The sequence below is a fragment of the Lasioglossum baleicum genome, chromosome 4 (genome assembly GCF_051020765.1).
Source record: "Lasioglossum baleicum chromosome 4, iyLasBale1, whole genome shotgun sequence".
In the NCBI taxonomy this organism is placed as follows: Eukaryota; Metazoa; Arthropoda; class Insecta; order Hymenoptera; family Halictidae; genus Lasioglossum; species Lasioglossum baleicum.
In genome coordinates this window covers 10,476,014-10,494,292 of record NC_134932.1, presented here as the reverse complement: position 1 = coordinate 10,494,292, position 18,279 = coordinate 10,476,014, and the positions used below count along the sequence as shown (strand labels likewise).

Here is an 18,279-nt window from a genome sequence, read left to right as displayed (position 1 = left end):
CGAGAAGTCTACCATGCGATGGTATTGTTCCAAGACTATAATTGATTCTCGTCATCCTCAAATATACGTCCAATAATCAATCTTCGTCGCTCTCTGTTTCGAGCAGGATGAGACCAGGGCTGTTAGTTTTACGAAGCTTAGACACTTTGCAGATTCAAAGGAACGAAGGGAACTTCGAAGTTTTGGAGTCTCGAAGTTCCGAAGTTTCGAAGTTTCGAAAGTTTCGAAGTACCGAAATTTAGAAGTTTCGAAGTCCCGAAGTTCCGAAGTTTCGAAGTTTTTGAGTCTCGAAGTCTCAAAGTTTCGGAGTTTCAAAGTTTCGAAGTCTCGAAGTCTCGAAGTTTTTTTCCGAAGTTTTTCGAAGTCTTCGAAGCGGTTTTCGAAGGCTACGCCCCCACGACCCGGCCGCGAGTCCCGCTTCCCGTGGCGGTCCTAGCGATGCGAAATTGCAAACAGCTATGTCCAAACTTTCGCATCGCCGACGCTTAAATTGTAACGCATTTTAGAAAATGAGTGTCTTCATTTGCGGAGATTCAACTTTCTTCGCCTCTTATCAGTTAACTGGAAACGAATCGAACAAATCGAAGCTTCGAAATCTTCGACCATCGAAGGAAAGCAACAGCCCTAGATGAGACACGACAGTTCTAAGAAGTTCGATCACCGAACAAATCGGCGGCCGCCGTGGACAGTGCGAATCGTAAAAATAGAAGCCTATCAATATTGAGAAGATAGTAGCTGCTCCTTGAAACCGTTGTAAAAATACCGACTCTTTAAATAGCGGATCATCAGAATCGTAACTAAACGCCGTTTCATCAGTGGAATAACTCCCGGCCACTTTTCGTGTCACGGACGTATCCGCGCGCCATTGAAAACGCGAGCCGCGTTCACGAAAATCCATGCGAGAAGGAAATCTCGATTCCGTAAAAGAGTACTGTCCGATTAAGCTCGTTTATCTCTCAAGATTGCTGCTAAAATCGTCGATGACACAGTTTATTTACTTGGCGAAAGAGTAAATGAAGGAGCGGCATGCCGTAAGAAGTATCCATGTATGTAAATCGAGCCGGAGGGGTCACCTTTGCATCCGAAATTAAAACGTACGTCGGTGTTTAAGGTGCGAGAGCCGAGTTTTATGAAAACGACACTCCCACACGCTCGGCTTTGGACGTCGTTTAAATGACAATAGCTACTGCTGGACCACCCGGCGTGTCCAATAAGCCCGTCCTATATATTTCCGATACCTCCAATCGCAGCTAAGACGGCTCGTTTCGAAAACAAAATCGAAGAAGATCACCGGCTTGAACTCCTTCCAATGTTTTGGAAGAACTATTCATCAGAAGACAAACAAGTTTCTGCAGTCAGGGCCTGCTATAGGGGGGGGGGCAAAACTTTAGGAGCGCCATTTTGGCTGTAACTGTGAAATGCTTTTATTAAAATTTAAATAAAATAATTTGATTTTTATTGAAGATAAAAAATATGTACCTTTATTTATTCTTAAGGGGCGGCAATTTGTCTTTTTGTCCGAGGCGATGTAACGGCTAGAGCGGGCGCTGCTGCAGTGTAGAAGCTATTGGGCTGGAAAGAAAGTTCGTAGCATTTTCAAATTGAGAATCGAAGATAAAATTAAGATATTCATTCATATGTTTATTCGATAACACGAGAAGTTACCTCGAAAATGGCAAAAAGTTATAGAACGGAATGGAAAACATGTTATGTATTGAATATAAATCTATGAACAAATATCTGAATTTCAGCTTTCAATTTTCATTTACAAACGCTACGAACTTTCGTTCCAACCGAACACTTTCGATTTTGTGGATTGTCTCGGTGAAGAGAGGCATTCGCTACTCACATTTGTGTTTCCAACACACATTTTTGGGAACAGTTCTGCTTGTTTTCGGTCCGAATGTGATCGGCATCCGACGATACGAGGACCAATTGATCACGAGCCGATTGCGAGCGTCGATTGCCGAGGTAATTAAGCGGGGCAGCCTTCCGTCGGTCTGGGGAGCTTCCTTAAAAGGGATTAGGTAATGAAGCGGGAGCGAGTCATCACGAGATAAGTAGCGGTCGTGACAATGTAGGTTACCATTCGAGGCTCATTCCTTGATAACTCCAAAAGCAGTTTAGACACGGCGGCGGTGGTCGGTAGCTCGCATCCGTGGCCTCCTGTAAATCAATTCGGAATCATAGGCTCGAACACGGCTTGCTAACAAGCTGAAGAACGATAAGAGCACGCTTGTGGATCAGGTATTTCTTCATTCACCTCAGTGTTTTATCGGAAGCCTCTGTTCATCAGTGATCGAACCGGTGTGGTATTTGTAACGGTGCCAATTTTTAACGTTTCGTTCAAAATCGTAAATTCCAGTGTCGTTCCTAGACATTTCCTCTTTGGAAATGTTACAAATTGTTTTATTCTCCCGATTATTTCGAATTGCACCTACTTATTTCCGTAAACTCATAAAATCCGCAGTCTAGTGATCACATTACCAAACCTCGACGACCAACATTAATATACAGGGTGAAAGTGTTTTTATCAGGTAAAAAGCATGGTTTCAAGAGAGCTCTCTTTCACGTGATTATAGCAAACTTTTCGTCGACTCTTTATTTTCATGATTTTTCAAGGTCACCTTCAATTTTTTGCAAATATGTACACCTATAATTTTTTTACGCCTATCCAATCACAATTGGAAATTCAAACCTTATAGTTTTCTATTTATAATGTAATTATGTTGTTAGAATTTTTGATAAAGTAGCCTTCAACGATTAATCGTTGATACGTTAATCAACGATTGACGAATAAATTTCTATTTCAATCGTTAACCGCAATTAACAATTAATCTCCTAGTTTAGTCGTCAATTGCGGTAAACAATTAAATACTTATAAATCTTTAATTGCGATTGACGATTACGTTCCTGTCAATTGTAATCGTCAATTGGATAAGTGATTAATGATGATTAACTGCTGAAACTTCGAAATGAAATACAGAATCAAAACTGTATGAATATTGAAAAAAATGTAAACTGAGTTTTTGTTGAGATATATTTCTGTCAATTCTCCATTACCGCTCTCAGCTTCATCAATCGATTGAATCAATCGCCGATTTTTCAATGATTTCTACTTTTAATCAACGATTGACGATTAACTTCATCAATCAATTGAATCAATCGCCGATTTTTCAATGATTTCTTCTTTTAATCAACGATTGACGATTAACTTCGTCAATCGATTGAATCAATCGCCGATTTTTCGATGATTTCTTTTTTTAATCAACGATTAACTTCATCAATCATCCACTTTCCAATGATTACTTTTTTAATCGTACACATTAATCAATCAATCACGGTTAAAATTTCAATTGATTGGTGCCCAACTCTGTTCTACTGGTCACGATTCGTGGTTCACCCTGTATAAGGGTCAACGAAGCAATGAACGTTTCGAACAGCATATGTAGCTAGAACAATGATAAAACAACGATCCGCCGAGGTTCGTTGAGGAGGTCGCAGGGTTCTCGAATGCTTCGAAAGGAATTCGCCGGACAACTCCGGTGTCCCGTGGCGAAAAGAGTTACGTCCTCGACACTTTAATTGGAACGCGAGCCGTCGTCGCGACGCAATCGTAAAGTCATCGAAATGACTGGTTTCGACAGAACAGAGCTCGCCGGAGCAGAGACACCGCGGCCTTTGCCGCACACACGGTTCGCGTAGGTGCACGAAAATACCGATACGTGAGTCAACGCGTTCCACAGATAAGCGCGGAATGCGTTTCCGTTGAAAACCTAAATGCGAGCAGTTGAATCGCGCGCCCGATAATCTTTGCGTGACATCGTTTTACGCGTCATCGATGATCCCCCGGATGATCCTGATCCTGGGATAGTCTTCGGGCTGGCTGCGTCACCGGAAGCGACGGCGGAAGCGGGCAACGTTGCGGTGTTCATTACTAGACAGTGCATCTTTATGCAAAATAATCATTGTCGTAGAAAAAGTTCTTTGATTTACACTGAACCTACCATTGCCGGTCAAGTGACCGATTTCATATTTTTCATTTCACAATTATTGAAACTGTGAAGTTGGTTACATGGAAATTGATTCGATAGATTTTTTAGAATAGAATATTTAGAATAGAATCTAAATAAATAGAGCCCCTTGTACTTTTTGCAAAGCTAAGACATTTTAGTCGCATAATCTAATCTGCGATTGATATGTATTAGGTCGTTCGGAAAGTAATTTCGTTTTTCATGTAGAGGTGACGTTGCTTCCACTTTTGGTTGGGTAAAATATGAAACAGTAAAAGATTAGAGAAATTTCAGAATACAGTAATGTTGTTTTTAAAATGTAACGAAGTCATTACGGGATGAAATCAATTTCCATTTGATTCCTGCTTCCCACAATAAGAACAGAACATTTTTATGCATTTATGAAGAAATTAACCTGCTGTTTTCGCTTTTCTCAACATTTCTTATGCGGTACAAATTTCATTTCGAATGAAGTCGTAAAAAGTCATCCAACTCAATTTTTTGCTAATAGAAAACAAAAAATTCTACGCGCATGGTAAATGGTAAAAAACTGGTTTTCATTTTCCCATAACTTTTAATTACTCACATATAGTATTTACAATCTAGAAACTTTAAATTTAGTGTTTTAAGCATAAACAAAGGTGTAGACCACACTAGCAAATATCTATTTCGCCTTAAAGTAGTTATTTTATTGAATCAAAATTGATTTATGTTGTAATTGAAGGTTAAGAAAACGAAACGATTTTCCGAACGACCTAATATTTTATCGGATAAGTATAAAGCATAACAACGTTTTTGAATTCGATATAAATAACGAGGTTTGCACGTTCTTTGTTGCAGGAATTCGGAGGGTCCAGTGGCAGGTACGTCTGCCCAAGAGAACAATAGAAAACGGGGAAAGTGTCGGTCAATGAAAGGCGGAAGTCATTGGCAACCTGCAGATCTTGTGCATTCATGATCCACGATAGTAACAGGCCGAAGCCTGTCCTAAGAATGCTCGATCAATCTATCGAAAGTCGAAATTAATCATTAATAGACAGCGGATCTTTATGCAAAATAAAAATGTTCTATCTGAACTGCAACGAACTGAAGTGAACTAGAAATGTATTTTCGTTCCTAATATGTTTAGTGGGTTGAAAATAATATAATAGTATTCGTAAATTCTTCTAATGTGTTTGCTATTTTAATTTACACTCACTCATTTTTACCATAAATGCATAAAATCCGCTGAGTCTAATCATTAATTTCTTATAACTAAAGTTATACCGATTCGCTTGGCAATCGTCCAGAATAGAACTTTAACCCCTTGCCGTAATTAAACGAGTCAGACTCGTCATGAAGATTTTAAACAAAGTCTAACAAATATGAATGGTACGCCTTTCTTTTTAACTGAAATAGAATTTCGGAAGTTTGTAATCAACGTTTAAGCATTCAAATAATTGTAGCCATACAAAAAATATATTTTCGGGATAAAAACGTTCTCGTCGCTGTAACTGGAAAGAAAAAAAGAACTTTTTAAAAACCACGCTTATATTAAAATGCACTAAAAAGCAGAAAATAATGCTTTTCCTGGTTCTCCATAAATACCGAATCCAGTTAAATGATTAATAATATTTTCCCCTAAGCAATCAGTTCAAAATTTCTTCTGTTTTAAAATTAGTGTCGGAATAGATAGAAAACTTTAATATAAATTTAAATAAAATCGTGACATTGGTGACTATAAAAATCAAAGCGTGGAGCGCTAAACTATATTGACGTAATCTTCGTGAGTGCTCCACGCTTTTATTTTTATAGTCACTAATGTCATGATTAGACTGCGGATGTTTATGCAATTTTCAATTTTTGTAGACGAATTTTAAGAAAGTGAAATAAAATGGAATCTTATTTTCCGCGGTAGTAACCTTTTTAGATCTGAAATAAATTAAAATTGTACTAAATTCTGTCATATTTTATATCCTAGCATTTTTTGAAAATTTTCAAATGCCACAATTGCATAGAGATTCGCTGTCTAATCATGATTTTATTTAAATTTGTATTTAATTTTTCTATCTATTCCAACACTAATTTTATAACAGAAGAAATTTTGAATTGCTTAAAATTTTGGGGGAAAATATTATGAATCATTTAACTGGATTCGGTATTTTATGGAGAGCCAGAAATAAAATTATTTTCTCCTTCGTAGTGCATTTTAATATAAGCGTGGTTTTTAAAAAGTTCTTTTTATATATTTTATTTTCTACTTTTATTGTCATCGGAAGCAAGTGTGTATACAAAATTTCAGCAAAAGATTGGACTATGGGAAGAGGTTTAAAATTCGATTACAAGATTTGACAACAACCATGTTGTTGATACAGCAACAACACGGCAAGGGGTTCAGAGTTTTTTCTGTAGAACATTGAACGCCATTCCTACGAGCAGTAACTGTAACATCCATTTGCTCGAATCGTGATGCACAAGGGAGGCATACTAGATACCCATGACCCTCGTTAGCATTCCACTAAATCGCTAATCGTTCCAGGATTCTGTCCAGCGCCACCTCCGCCACCGCCCCCGCCCCCAGTACCTGGCCAGGTGCCGGCCATGAGGATCAACACCGTCGAGGTGAGCCCAGCACCGTCAGTTTACCTTCACGATTCGTCGCGAACGAACATTGTCCTCCTTTCCAAAACGACTCCGCGAGTAAACAGTTACAAAAAAAAAACGTGGCAGAAAAAAAAGACCGCTCGGTTACTCGTTCGAACGATTCTCGCTGTGAAATCGAAAATATTTGCGTTAAAATGACGCTCGGGTAAACAGACGAGAAGGAAAGAATTCGTTCTCAGATTCCTCGTATTATGCATAGTGTATTGTGTGCCGGTTCGAATTTCTTTCTTCTCCGTTGCGGAGGAATGCACCGTGAAATCGAAAATATATGGGCTCGGGTGACGCTCGGATAAACAGGAAAAAAAGAACTTGCTCCGCGATTCTTTGAACAGTTTCTTGAAATTCGTTGGTCGAACTCGAAGGAAGAAACAGATGGTAAGAAACAGTGAAGATAAAATTATTCTGTCGGTGTGTGGTACGTTCGGCGTACCAATTAGCGCATTGGTTTCAGTCAAGTTCAGTGAAATTGTTATTTGGAAAGTCGGAAACACATTTCAAGAACGTATTCTTTATTTCTGACTTTAAAGTGTAGGAATTTCAATTTTGTTTGTTGACTCGCTGCCTTGAAAGATAAGGCGCAAGTGTCGGTGAAGCTTGCCGCAAAACCTTGTCTACACATCAGTAGACCGCGGATCTTTTTACAAAATAAAAATTGTGCGTTTCAACTACAAGAATGAGAAGTTACGTAAAACTACAATTCTTCTCTTAATAATTTCAACTTCTCTTATAAATTTCTTCTTTCGCAATCGTCCAATGCGATCGAACGAAAAATCAGCAAGAACGTCTTAATCGAAAGAAACCTGAGAAATTAGCGAGTGAATTAGCAACGGTCGACTAACGTCACCGACAGTTTCGATCTGAGCGTTATCTTTCGACTGCAGGCGCCAACGATAAGGAGGCCGCAGCTGGCTAACGACGGCTACGAGCCGCCTGCGGCTATTCAGAACGCGATGCTGACGAAGGACAAGAAGCCTTTCACGTACACGCCGGGAATGGGCGGCAAGCTGGACCTCTCGCAGATCCGCAGCCCGCGAATGGCCCGCAGAGTCGCGAAAAACGCGAACGACGAGGGCATCGAGGGTCCGCCAAAGTCCGCGCTCGAACAAAAACCGGCACCGGTCCCGAATGCTGCTCCGAACCTGTTCGTTCAGCCCCAGGTGGCGATACCTGTCTTCCCGACCAATATTCCAGTGCAACCCCCCGCGAACAGGACACCACCCACGCCATCAACAAACAGAACGCCCACGACACCATCTGCTAACTGGACACCGACCACGCCGGCTGTCAACAGGAGCCCACCGATTGGTGAGCAATTTTTCACGATCTGCGTTCATTGTCTTTTAAGAAGATAGACTCGTCGACAATAATGCAAAGATGGGGCTTTTCAGTAGTCAAAAGCGCTAGATAGAAGATCAATCTAGGCCGCAATCCCCCTCAAAAGTCCTATTTTTACGATTACGAGGCGCAATTTGCATTATTCGCCAGCATATAGCTGTCGCAGCTTTATGAAAATAGCTACTTGCGTAGCTGTATACTTCTTCTGTCGCAGAAGTCAGAGAATCCTCAATTTAAAAATATTTATATATCGACACCGATTTTTCAATTTTTATTAAAATAATAATTAGCCCAATTATTATTATTATACATTGTTAGATATATAGAAATTAGACCCCAGGAGTAGTATCGTTTGTACAATATACTCATTGGTTAGATCCGACAGCAACCACTATCCATGATGTTTAGTCCAGCATTTTCTTTTTTAGGAATATTTCATTTTTCTTATTAAGTGCACACATTGCCACAATTGCAGCTAATTTTCGCGCATCTATTCTGTTCACGAGTGTTCTTGGTACTATCGAAATTCATCTAAGGGCTACACGCATGAAATTCACATGGGCACATATCTCGGAGGACATTCAGAGATTGACTCCCACGTCAATCTCAGAGAACATAACATCTCTCAAGTACAGAACGACAGGAACTCTCCGATTGACACGTACCTTAACCCCTTACAACCTGACATTACCTGACTTCTCGCATTTCAGTTCCAGAGAAGCAGCCTGAAGTAGTGAAACCGGTGACGAAGGTGGAGACGAAAATAGCGCCGTTGGTGACGACATCGGTGCAACCGGGTAGCCCGGAAAGCCCTGGCACGCCTACCCAGGTGACCCTAGCGAAAGCGCCGACGCCCTGGCTGCAGAACAAGAACAAACCCCAGGAGGAATTACCCGAATGGGCGAAGCGTCCAAACGCGAACAAGCAGAGCTCCTCACCGGAAAGTCCAGTGTCGCCGCCGATTTACACGGTTCAGCAAAGTCAAGCAACGCCACCGCCTACTCAACCACAATGGCAACCAGCTCAGCAGAGGCCGCTGTCTCAGCAGCCTCAGCCTTACCAGAACCCACAGCCCCAACCGTTTGTTCAACAGCAACAGAAACGACCGTATTCTAGTCCTCCGGTGTCCCAGCAAGCCAGTCCGCAGACGCAGGAACGCGTGATACCGATCCGCGTAAGTCGGCCATCTTGGTCTCGGGTTTGCTCGCTTCGCCACTTTACGATTCCCATTCTTGGAAACCGTGCAACGAAGTTGGACAATTATTTTTGCATTTTGATTACGAGCCGTGAGAGTTTCTTCGTGGCTTTGGGTAAAGCTGAGTTTACAGTACGTCTGACAAGAGCGTGTCGACGATATATCTGTAAATATTCATATATTTGTAAAAAACATCAAACATTAATACGCTCTTACTTCGTAAGGGGTCCAATCTCCACCATTAGCAATTATAGCTTGGCACCGTCTCGCCATACTTTCAATTATACATTTGTACGCTACAGGTAGCGACCGATATCTTCCGAATATGGTGTACAAGCGTTCTTATTTTGGTAATATCTTTCCCTCTCAGCTTGCCCTTCATTATGGACCACACATTTTCTATTGGGTTTGCATCAGGGGATTGGGATGCCCACGGTAGTACTGTGATGGCGTTTTCCGCGTTCCATTCTGCACTCATCTCGGGAAGCTCTGTTCTCTTCACTGTCAGAAACAAAACTGACGAATGTTCAGCCAAGGTGTCTTTAATAAAAGACATCTGCGTTTGTCTACATATTATCCTTATCTCCTCCTCATTGGGTGACAGGTTTCGAAGATATCGCCGACACGCTCTTGTGGGACAGACTGTACATCGAGCTGCAATCGATTCGTGTGTTTCAGATCGAGGACAGGCCGTCCGTGTTCGACGTGAAACGCGAGCCAGGTCACCACCAGTTCAAGCAGCCGAGTCCTCACCATCAGCAACGATGGGGACAGCAATCGAATCCGAACCAGGTGCAAAACCAGGTGCAAAAGCAGCCGGTGAACAGTTCTCAGCCCGCGCCATCGTCTGGAGGAGCTTACATCATACCCATCATGGTGGAAGGCAGCGATAAGAAGCCTGTTGGAGGTCCTGCGCCCAATTCTTCGTACTCGCAGCCTGCCATGATCGTCAGGAACAATGGACAGGGTGCTGAGAGCCAGACCGTGAAAGTGTAAGTCTCTATTGCGAATTAGATCATCTCTAATCTGACTAGAGGATGTATAAGATTGAATTCTGCACAGGATACCGCAACGTGGACCAGTCTCGATTCAAGATTCAGGACCGGTTCAGTCCCGATCGTTCCGCGTGCTCCAGAAAATCACAGACACAGACTCGGCGAACGACTTCGATCCTGAACAGCTTCGTAAGCTTCAATTGCTAGAGGACGACAGAATTTTGATGAACAAATTCAAAGAACAAGGTACAGGAACTTTCCGAGATACACTGGTTCTATTTAGGTTTCTTTAGGGTCTAAAGGTTTGTCGTTTTCCAGTTGACAACGAGAACACGCTTCACTACGAAGAGGATCCAAGATATCGTTGCTCCGCGATCCCGTCTAGAGCCTTTCGCTATCTGCAGACGATGACTGATTCTGGAGATGTCCCTGTTACGTCCAGTGAGTGTAACCTAAGTCAGACTTTTCTGTAAATTCTGCTAGATTTATTGCTATCGATTAATTATATTTGTAGCGCCGCGACAGCAGGCCGCCATTAACAAGCGGCAGAACAGGAATTCAAAGTCTTTCGGTGAGTGTTTCGATCTTATATTTATTATCAATATATTATACAGCGAATATAATATATATTGGTTAATATATATTTATGATCAACCGATATTCTTCCTTATTGTACCGATAAATCACATACAAAGCATTCAGATTAGGGCTGTTACTTTCCTTCGAAGGTCGAAGATTCCGAAGCTTCGATTTATTCGATTCGTTTCCAGTTAACGGATAAGAAGCGAAAAAGGTTGAATCTACGCGAATGAAGACGCTCATTTTGTAAACTGCGTTACAATGTAAGCGTCGTTTGGTCGTAGCTGTTCGCAATTTCGCATCGCTAGGTCGAGGGGGTGTAGCCTTCGAAAACCGCTTCGAAAACTTCGAAACTTCGAAGTTCCCTTCGTTCCTTCGAATCCTCGAAGAGTCGATGCTTCGAAAAAGTAACAGCCCTAATTCAGATCATCTCCTTCTGTGTCAAAATGGACAAAAGAGCAGCAAGTGACCATTCAAGACATTTTGATTTCTTACGATCCAATGATTGTTCGACGATTCGAATGGGCAATTACTCATTGGATTCGGGAATGTTTCAGAGGAAACACAAGCGAACCTGCCGCCGAGCGAGCAACAGGCCCCAGAACCAAAGAAATACATGGGCAGCGCGATTCCCTCGAAGTCCTTCAGGATATTACAGGCGATGACTGCGCCAGAAAGCGTCGGTGAGTATCCTTGCAAATGACGCCGAGCCGTCACCCAATCATCTTGACACGTACCGTGGTATCCATCGGACGTACTGCTCCCGACAGAAAATATTCGATCAACATCCTCGACACAACTGTTGCAAGAATCAGTCTGTAAAAATTAATTGTATTCCGTAAAAATTGTAACAGTTCGTACACTGCGAGGAAGCAAATGTACCGAACGTTCAGATTTGATTGGAAACCATTTTTTCTTCAAGATGATATTTCGTTCCCCACTTCTGTACGTCCATACAAAAACATTTTTAAATCATTTTCTGCACGAGTTCAATTAATTCGATTAGTCATTGACATATTTAAGTGTTTGTATTAACTTGATCGAATACTTTTTGGCAGGCGTGTACACGCAATACACCCAGAGAATACCAAACACGCTACTCGTCCATCAGATTAATCGCAAATACGCTTTTATTGACCACTTGTACCATTAATAGTTCAGCGACAAGCATCTCACTATCTTTCTCTTTCACTCTCTCTCTCTCTCTCTCTCTCTCTCACTTTCTCTGTCCCATAATTCTAATGAACGATTAAAAATACTGATGTAGCAAATGACTGCGTGCCGTCGCTGGGACATTCCAGAATCCTGTGTTCACAGGAACAAACGAAAATTCCTTGGCGCGTGTTCAGGTCGATTTCCGGACTGTGCGAGCAACAGAATCTGATCAGACACCTTCAAACGCGTCCCCGAAATCCCACTTCTCAGTGAGAAGTCCGTTCGAAAGGAGGCAAAAATCATTCTAATGTGCAATTTCAATTTTTGAAGCTTGGCGAACGAGTGTCCGGTTGTTGCACACGAACTGGCCGATCCCTTATCTTATTTGACACATTAACTAGTCTGCCATAATCCTCAGAAGTTGTCATAACGTCAGAGTAATATACAGGGTCTACCCGTCGCTTAATGACCATAGTAGTTGAAGGAGCGACGTAAAACAATCAAACAAAAAAAAGGGTCTACCCGTTAAGTTATGTCACCATTTTTTAGGCATTTCCGGTAGTGCAATTAAAAAATGTTTTATTTTGTCTAGAACATTTTTGAATTGCACTACCGGAAATGCCTAAAAAATGGTGACATAACTTAACGGGTAGACCCTGTATAGAAAAACTTAGCTGGAGTTGCAACAGTCAATGTGTCAAAAAGCGAATTCCGAGTCCTCTTGAATTATATTCTAAATTAGTTCGATGATTTGCACTCGACCCCGTAGATCCGAAGAATTGCGTTCGGTTGGTGAAACGAGCCGATTCCAAGTTTGAATCGCTCGAACCGTGTTCGAAGACTGTGTCGAACGGTCTGGGAACAATCGATGAACATATCTCCATCGATCGAACAATATAGTTCACTCTAGAAATCAATATGGCGGACGTATGGCGAGCTACGAATGGACTGGGTACTTAACCGGGAATGTTGCATGTTCTATTAATGATTTCACGTGTTCACTGTCGCTGATCATTGACGATTTCAATAATCACAAGCGGTCGTTTTGCATGTATCTGGATACGAATCTTATTTTGGACTCCGATACACAGGACACATGGCGTCGAGGCGGCGACAGACAGCTGCTCCACGATGAAAGATCTTCAATCTTCGTCGGAAAATCGATCTTTGCATCGAGGAAAAGCAGTTCCATTCTTTTGTTAGATCTTCGAAAAATAAATGCAAGATCTCCGAAGCAGGAGAAACCTGCTTAACAATCGTATACAATTTTTAAGAGGAAAGAACCGGCCATTACTCCTGCTAATTATCCTGCTGGTCCGCAGCAGGGTACCAAGAACGATTCCTCGACAAAAGACACTTCCGTCCGGAATAATTGTTTATCGCGAGAGCATGTCTTCCTTCTCTGTTTCATCGAGCTGGTTACCGCGTTCACGAAATTTTCGATGGTTTCCTTTGAACACAGGATCACACGTTTTCTTTTCTCGTAACCGTCCGAAACTACAGGTCGCTTATCCTCGCCGTCGGATGTCTTACCCTCTCTTGTCTGTCGGTTTCTAGCTGCCGGAAGTGCGCCCACGGTAGACGTTTGCCTAGTGTCCTCCTCTTGAACGAACACTTTGTTCTCCTTACCATATCATCTCTCTTAGCTAGAAGAAAATATCAGAACAATCTAAAAACACTGCTATATTATCATTCTTCTTACAAATTCAATTTAAGGGGGTAGACAATGCAAAGATGGGGGTTTTCAGTAGTCAAAAGCGCTAGATAAAGGATTAATCTTGGCCGCAATCGCCCTCAAAAGTCCTATTTTTCCGTTCACGAGGTGTAATTACTCGCATTATTAGCATTATTTGCATTATTCAGCTACGTAGCTGTCGCAGCTTTATGAAAATAGCTACATGCGCAGCATCAGGCTTCCAAGCAGTGGCGCACCCACGGGAGGTGGCCAGGGAACCAAAAAATGTTTAGCTTCCAAAATTAAAATCGCGGTATAGCCCTTGACAGATATGTTGGCTAAAAAAGAAAAAAAGGTCATCACGCAAAACCTAGGGCTGGGTTCAACTCGGCCCACCCAAGATTGCATCCTGGGTGCGCCACTGCTTCCGAGTAATGCAAATTGCGCCTCGTAAACGTACAAATAGGACTTTTGAGGGCGATTGCGGCCTAGATTGATCTTTGATCTATCGCTTTTGACTATGGAAAAGCTCCATCTTTGCATTATCGAGAAACGAGAAGGGTCTACCCCCTTAAAAGAAGCTAACAAACATTTAATCAGACTCGATATTAAAAGGCGAGGGGATAGAGAGCCTCCTCTGCAGAACATCCTCAATCCCTATTACCTCACGCACGTCTACCGTGGCCGCAAAGTGTCCGAAACCCTTTGAGAGCACCCTAGAAAGTAGAAACGGCCGGGAACGGGGACGGAGAACGTAGTGGGTGGGATTCAAGGATCGGGTACGATATGATAAATCAGGGAACGCAGGAGCACACCGACACCTGAAGATCGGAACAGCTGAGAACTTGTTGTCTGAATGCATTGTGCTGTTTGTTGTAGCCACGCAAGAAAATCGTCAAGCAGATTACACCTGCCAAACCGAGAATAACGTTCCGGGCAATCAGCAGCCGGTTGTCCTGCCCCCTTGTCCACCATTTTGGACTCCCGAGGGTGGCTGGTGGGGTTACTACCCGCTACCCTATCCGAACGACTCCTACCCCTACCATCCTGACAACACAGCCTACGTGTACTTCCCGATTTATAATCAGAACTACTCGGGCTACCCTGGGCTCAGCGGCGACAACACACCTTATCCTTATCCTCCTTCTTACGTGGTCCCGGTTCCTCCGCAGGCTACCAATCATCGTTGCGAGCAAGATAACGTCGAGGAGCCAACCTCGAAGAGTCAAGAGAAGAATCACGAGGATGGGAGTCTCGAGAACAAGAGCAACAACAGCTCGAAGGACGTAAATGGTTTGACCGAATGGGATAGGGTAAACAACGTGTCGAGAACGGACAGCAGCAACAGTAAGGACAGCGACTGCACCACCGCGATGAACATCACCGACGAGGAAGAGATTCCCGAGACTGTCGTTCCCGAGGAGATCCAGGAGTCTTCGGCGGACAAGCTAGCAACAGCTAGCTTGAACGTCCCCGTGCCTAACTACACCTACATAGACACCAGCGACTCCAGCGAGTCGACAGACGACTTCGAGTCCCAGATGGAATCCATCATCGAGTCCTCCAAGAGTTGCAGCGATCACAACTCCGGGGACACGTCCTCGGACAGCGAGGACTCTGATTCCTACTTAGCTTACTCCACCGGTCTGAATCCTCACGGTAGAACAGAGAAGGATCAGGAAAGAATTGGCAAAGAAGATTCTAAATCCTCCGTGGAAGGAAACGTGGAGGACGCAGGAAGGATCAACGATGCGGAGGGGAAAGACACAACGGTTCCACATCAGCTGAGTGTGATCTACGAAGACGCAGAGCAGGACTTCGAAGGTGCCAGGAAGTTCAAGGATCGGAGCGGAACGGCTTTCGAAGCGACGGACGATCCTCCTGACGAAGCGGTTGACACGACGGTTAGCGTGAGTCTGCCGTTGAGGTTCAAGTTCTCTGTATCGGAAAACAATGAGGATGTCACTACGGTTATCGTAGGGGATAGCACCATCAAGCCTGAAAGAGTCTGCGGCAAGGAGGAGGCGAAATCCTCTGCGAGAAGTCAGGAGCAGAAGGCTCAGCCTGTCGAAGTGTCCGCTAACTTCCTGGTGAACAACGACACTTGCGCGGACTTCACTGTCAAGAGAGATTCGTCGGACGGTAAACGAAGAACCCAGCAGTCAACGAAGAGCGTCGTAGCTGATAGAACGAAAGTGGACGCGGCGGAGAAGCAAGAGGACCCAGTGGTTCCTCACGTGAACTTCACTCTGAGGAAAATCCCGACCAGGCTGGGTCGCATCAACTGCGAGGAGACGGTGGAGACAGAGTTCACGATCAGGAGGAGGAATTCGAGAAAAGAGGAGGATTGCTCGCTCAGCACTAGCACGGTCACGTCGAACGAGGATAGCTCTACGATCAGCAGGGAGACGGTGATCGAGGATAATTCAGAACCTCGAGACTTCAACAAAAACGTCTTGAAACCGGAGGTGATCGTGTCCGAGTGCAACAGCTCCAACAACGATTACTCGAGTACAAAGAGGAACAACGAGATTATGGACACCGCAGTAGACTCCTCGAGGAAGTTAGACGAAGAGAGGTCGACGAGAGACCCGAAGCACCTGCTGAGCGTGCAGAACTCTCGCGAAGAGACCGACGACGAAGACAGCGGCGTCACTTCGGACATGAGCAGGATGATCTCCGAGGTGGACACGGACTCCGAGTGCACGTCCACGAAGAACATGAGGAAATACCAGAGAACGCAGACTCATTCGCGACTCTTCAGGCTGCTGAACGATGACTCGGTCTTACCGGAAGATTCTATAAAGCCCGAGGACTCTTCTTCGAGGAGGCAACAGCTGAGCCTGCCGCTGAAGAACAACGGGTTCAACTATGACGAAAGTTATTGCTCGAATTATTCGAGCGGTTTGACCTCGCCGGAGTACTCGCCCAGCTGCGAGCAGTCCTTGAGGCTGCAGGACCCCGAACTCGCCACGAACATCCTCAGAACTCATGCACCCAACGATCAACAGGAAGAGTACCGTGCTGGGCATGCTCTAACTCGGCAGGATCGAGTCGCCTGCAAGGAGGACCCCTACTACCAGGCCTGGAAGACCAGCAAATCCCCCGTTTGCGGTGATCAAGATGTCGTCCCGTCCCTGGCCTTTAAGGTCCTGGAAAGTAGAAGACCACCGTGGGCCTATAAAGTGAACGTACTCTGTCCGAGGATCAAGAGCACGAAGAGCGTTCCTCGCACCTTGCAGCAAAGGAAGATCGATAACGATTCCCCCAAGGTATCCTCGAATCCCATGTCCTATGTGAACCTGAGAACCGAACGTTGCTGATGGCCCGGGGCAGATTGAGGTCCACGGAACGAGCCTCGCGCAACTTTTCTCTAGCATTCGCAACACTGGGCTGACTAGGCCCGGGGGGGCTACAGGCTACGTGGTTTTTTTTTCTATCGGTACATATCGTTTCCATGTAATGCTCATCTGTATCGCTCTTTACTTTTCTTTGTTTATCTAGTTTTTCTTTTCTATTTTTCTTACCAGTCTTGCGTATTTACTTGATACGTTCTTTTTTTTGGTTTTTTCTGTACTATTTTGGTCATTTTGCTCTTTCTTCCTTCCTATGTTTTTATTGTTTGTTTGTTTGTCTCTCTATTTCTTCTGCCTCCTACACGCATCTCTAGGTCTGGTTCGATTGTGGAAGCCATTTTCTGGGAGAGTCTCTGTTGCGCGATGGAGATTACGAGGGGACATGAAGATTATAAGTGACAACAAATCTATAAAATATATACAGGGTGGTCCATTTATCTTTTACCATTTGGTCCATTTACCATTTATATAAAATATTCTTCATATGAAGGGGCACATTTAATGGCGCTAGGCATATTTTTCCATAATGGCCCTTCAAGAATGTAAAATAAAAAATATGGATTTCCATTTCAAAAAATGAAGTTGCCCTTCATCTGACCCTTAAAGGGCCATTATGGAAAAATGTGCATAGCGCAATTAAATGTGCCCCTTCATATGAAGAATATATTATGTAAAACATTTTTTTATATTCCTGCTGGTTTCCGTAATAATTGACTGTCTCAAGATAAATGGACCACCCTGTATACAGGGTGTCCCATCCGATTTCGACATCTTGATTTTCTGGCTATTGTTACTCGTAGCAAAAAATGTTTCAGCAGAGGCTTGAATGGTATCGAGTGGAGCATATTTTGATGTTATTAGTTTTTTCGTGAGTGGACGCGTAAAGGTCATATAAAAGTCAACTTTGTTTTTTTAAATGGAATGAGGTATTTTTTAATACATCAATCGATGCAGCTGGACATTCGTTATAAAAAAGTAGTAACCTATGTATGTCGAAAAGTTAATAGTTCAGGAGATGTTTCAATTTAAATAACTCTAACTCTAAAATACCATTACTGTCGTACTTAAATTGAAATATCTCCTGAAGTACTAACTTTTCAACATACATAGGTTAGTACTTTTTTATAACGAATGTCCAGCTGCATCGATTAATGTATTAAAAAATACCTCATTCCATTTAAAAAACAAAGTTGACCTTTATATGACCTTTACGCGTCCACTCACGAAAAAACTAATAACATCAAAATATGCTCCACTCGATACCATTCAAGCCTCTGCTGAAACATTTTTTGCTACGAGTAACAATAGCCAGAAAATCAAGATGTCGAAATCG

At 43.1% G+C, this 18,279-nt stretch overlaps 1 protein-coding gene across 2 annotated transcripts in view; it reads left to right on the top strand.

The window, feature by feature from the left end:
* The window catches only part of LOC143207762 (uncharacterized), a 30,526-nt gene that overhangs the window by 10,160 nt on the left and 2,087 nt on the right, over positions 1-18,279 (top strand). The window contains exons 2-11 of one of the 2 annotated variants that reach the window (XM_076421534.1): positions 4,854-4,876; positions 6,532-6,614; positions 7,538-7,961; positions 8,702-9,165; positions 9,865-10,178; positions 10,249-10,427; positions 10,500-10,622; positions 10,696-10,752; positions 11,318-11,443; positions 14,470-17,032. In XM_076421534.1, the coding sequence (XP_076277649.1) occupies positions 4,854-4,876; positions 6,532-6,614; positions 7,538-7,961; positions 8,702-9,165; positions 9,865-10,178; positions 10,249-10,427; positions 10,500-10,622; positions 10,696-10,752; positions 11,318-11,443; positions 14,470-16,913 (4,237 nt within the window). In that variant the 3' untranslated portion in view covers positions 16,914-17,032. Of the gene's footprint in view, positions 1-4,853; positions 4,877-6,531; positions 6,615-6,655; positions 7,032-7,537; positions 7,962-8,701; positions 9,166-9,864; positions 10,179-10,248; positions 10,428-10,499; positions 10,623-10,695; positions 10,753-11,317; positions 11,444-14,469; positions 17,033-18,279 lie in introns of those variants that run through there. The other variant, XM_076421535.1, reaches the window with a different exon arrangement.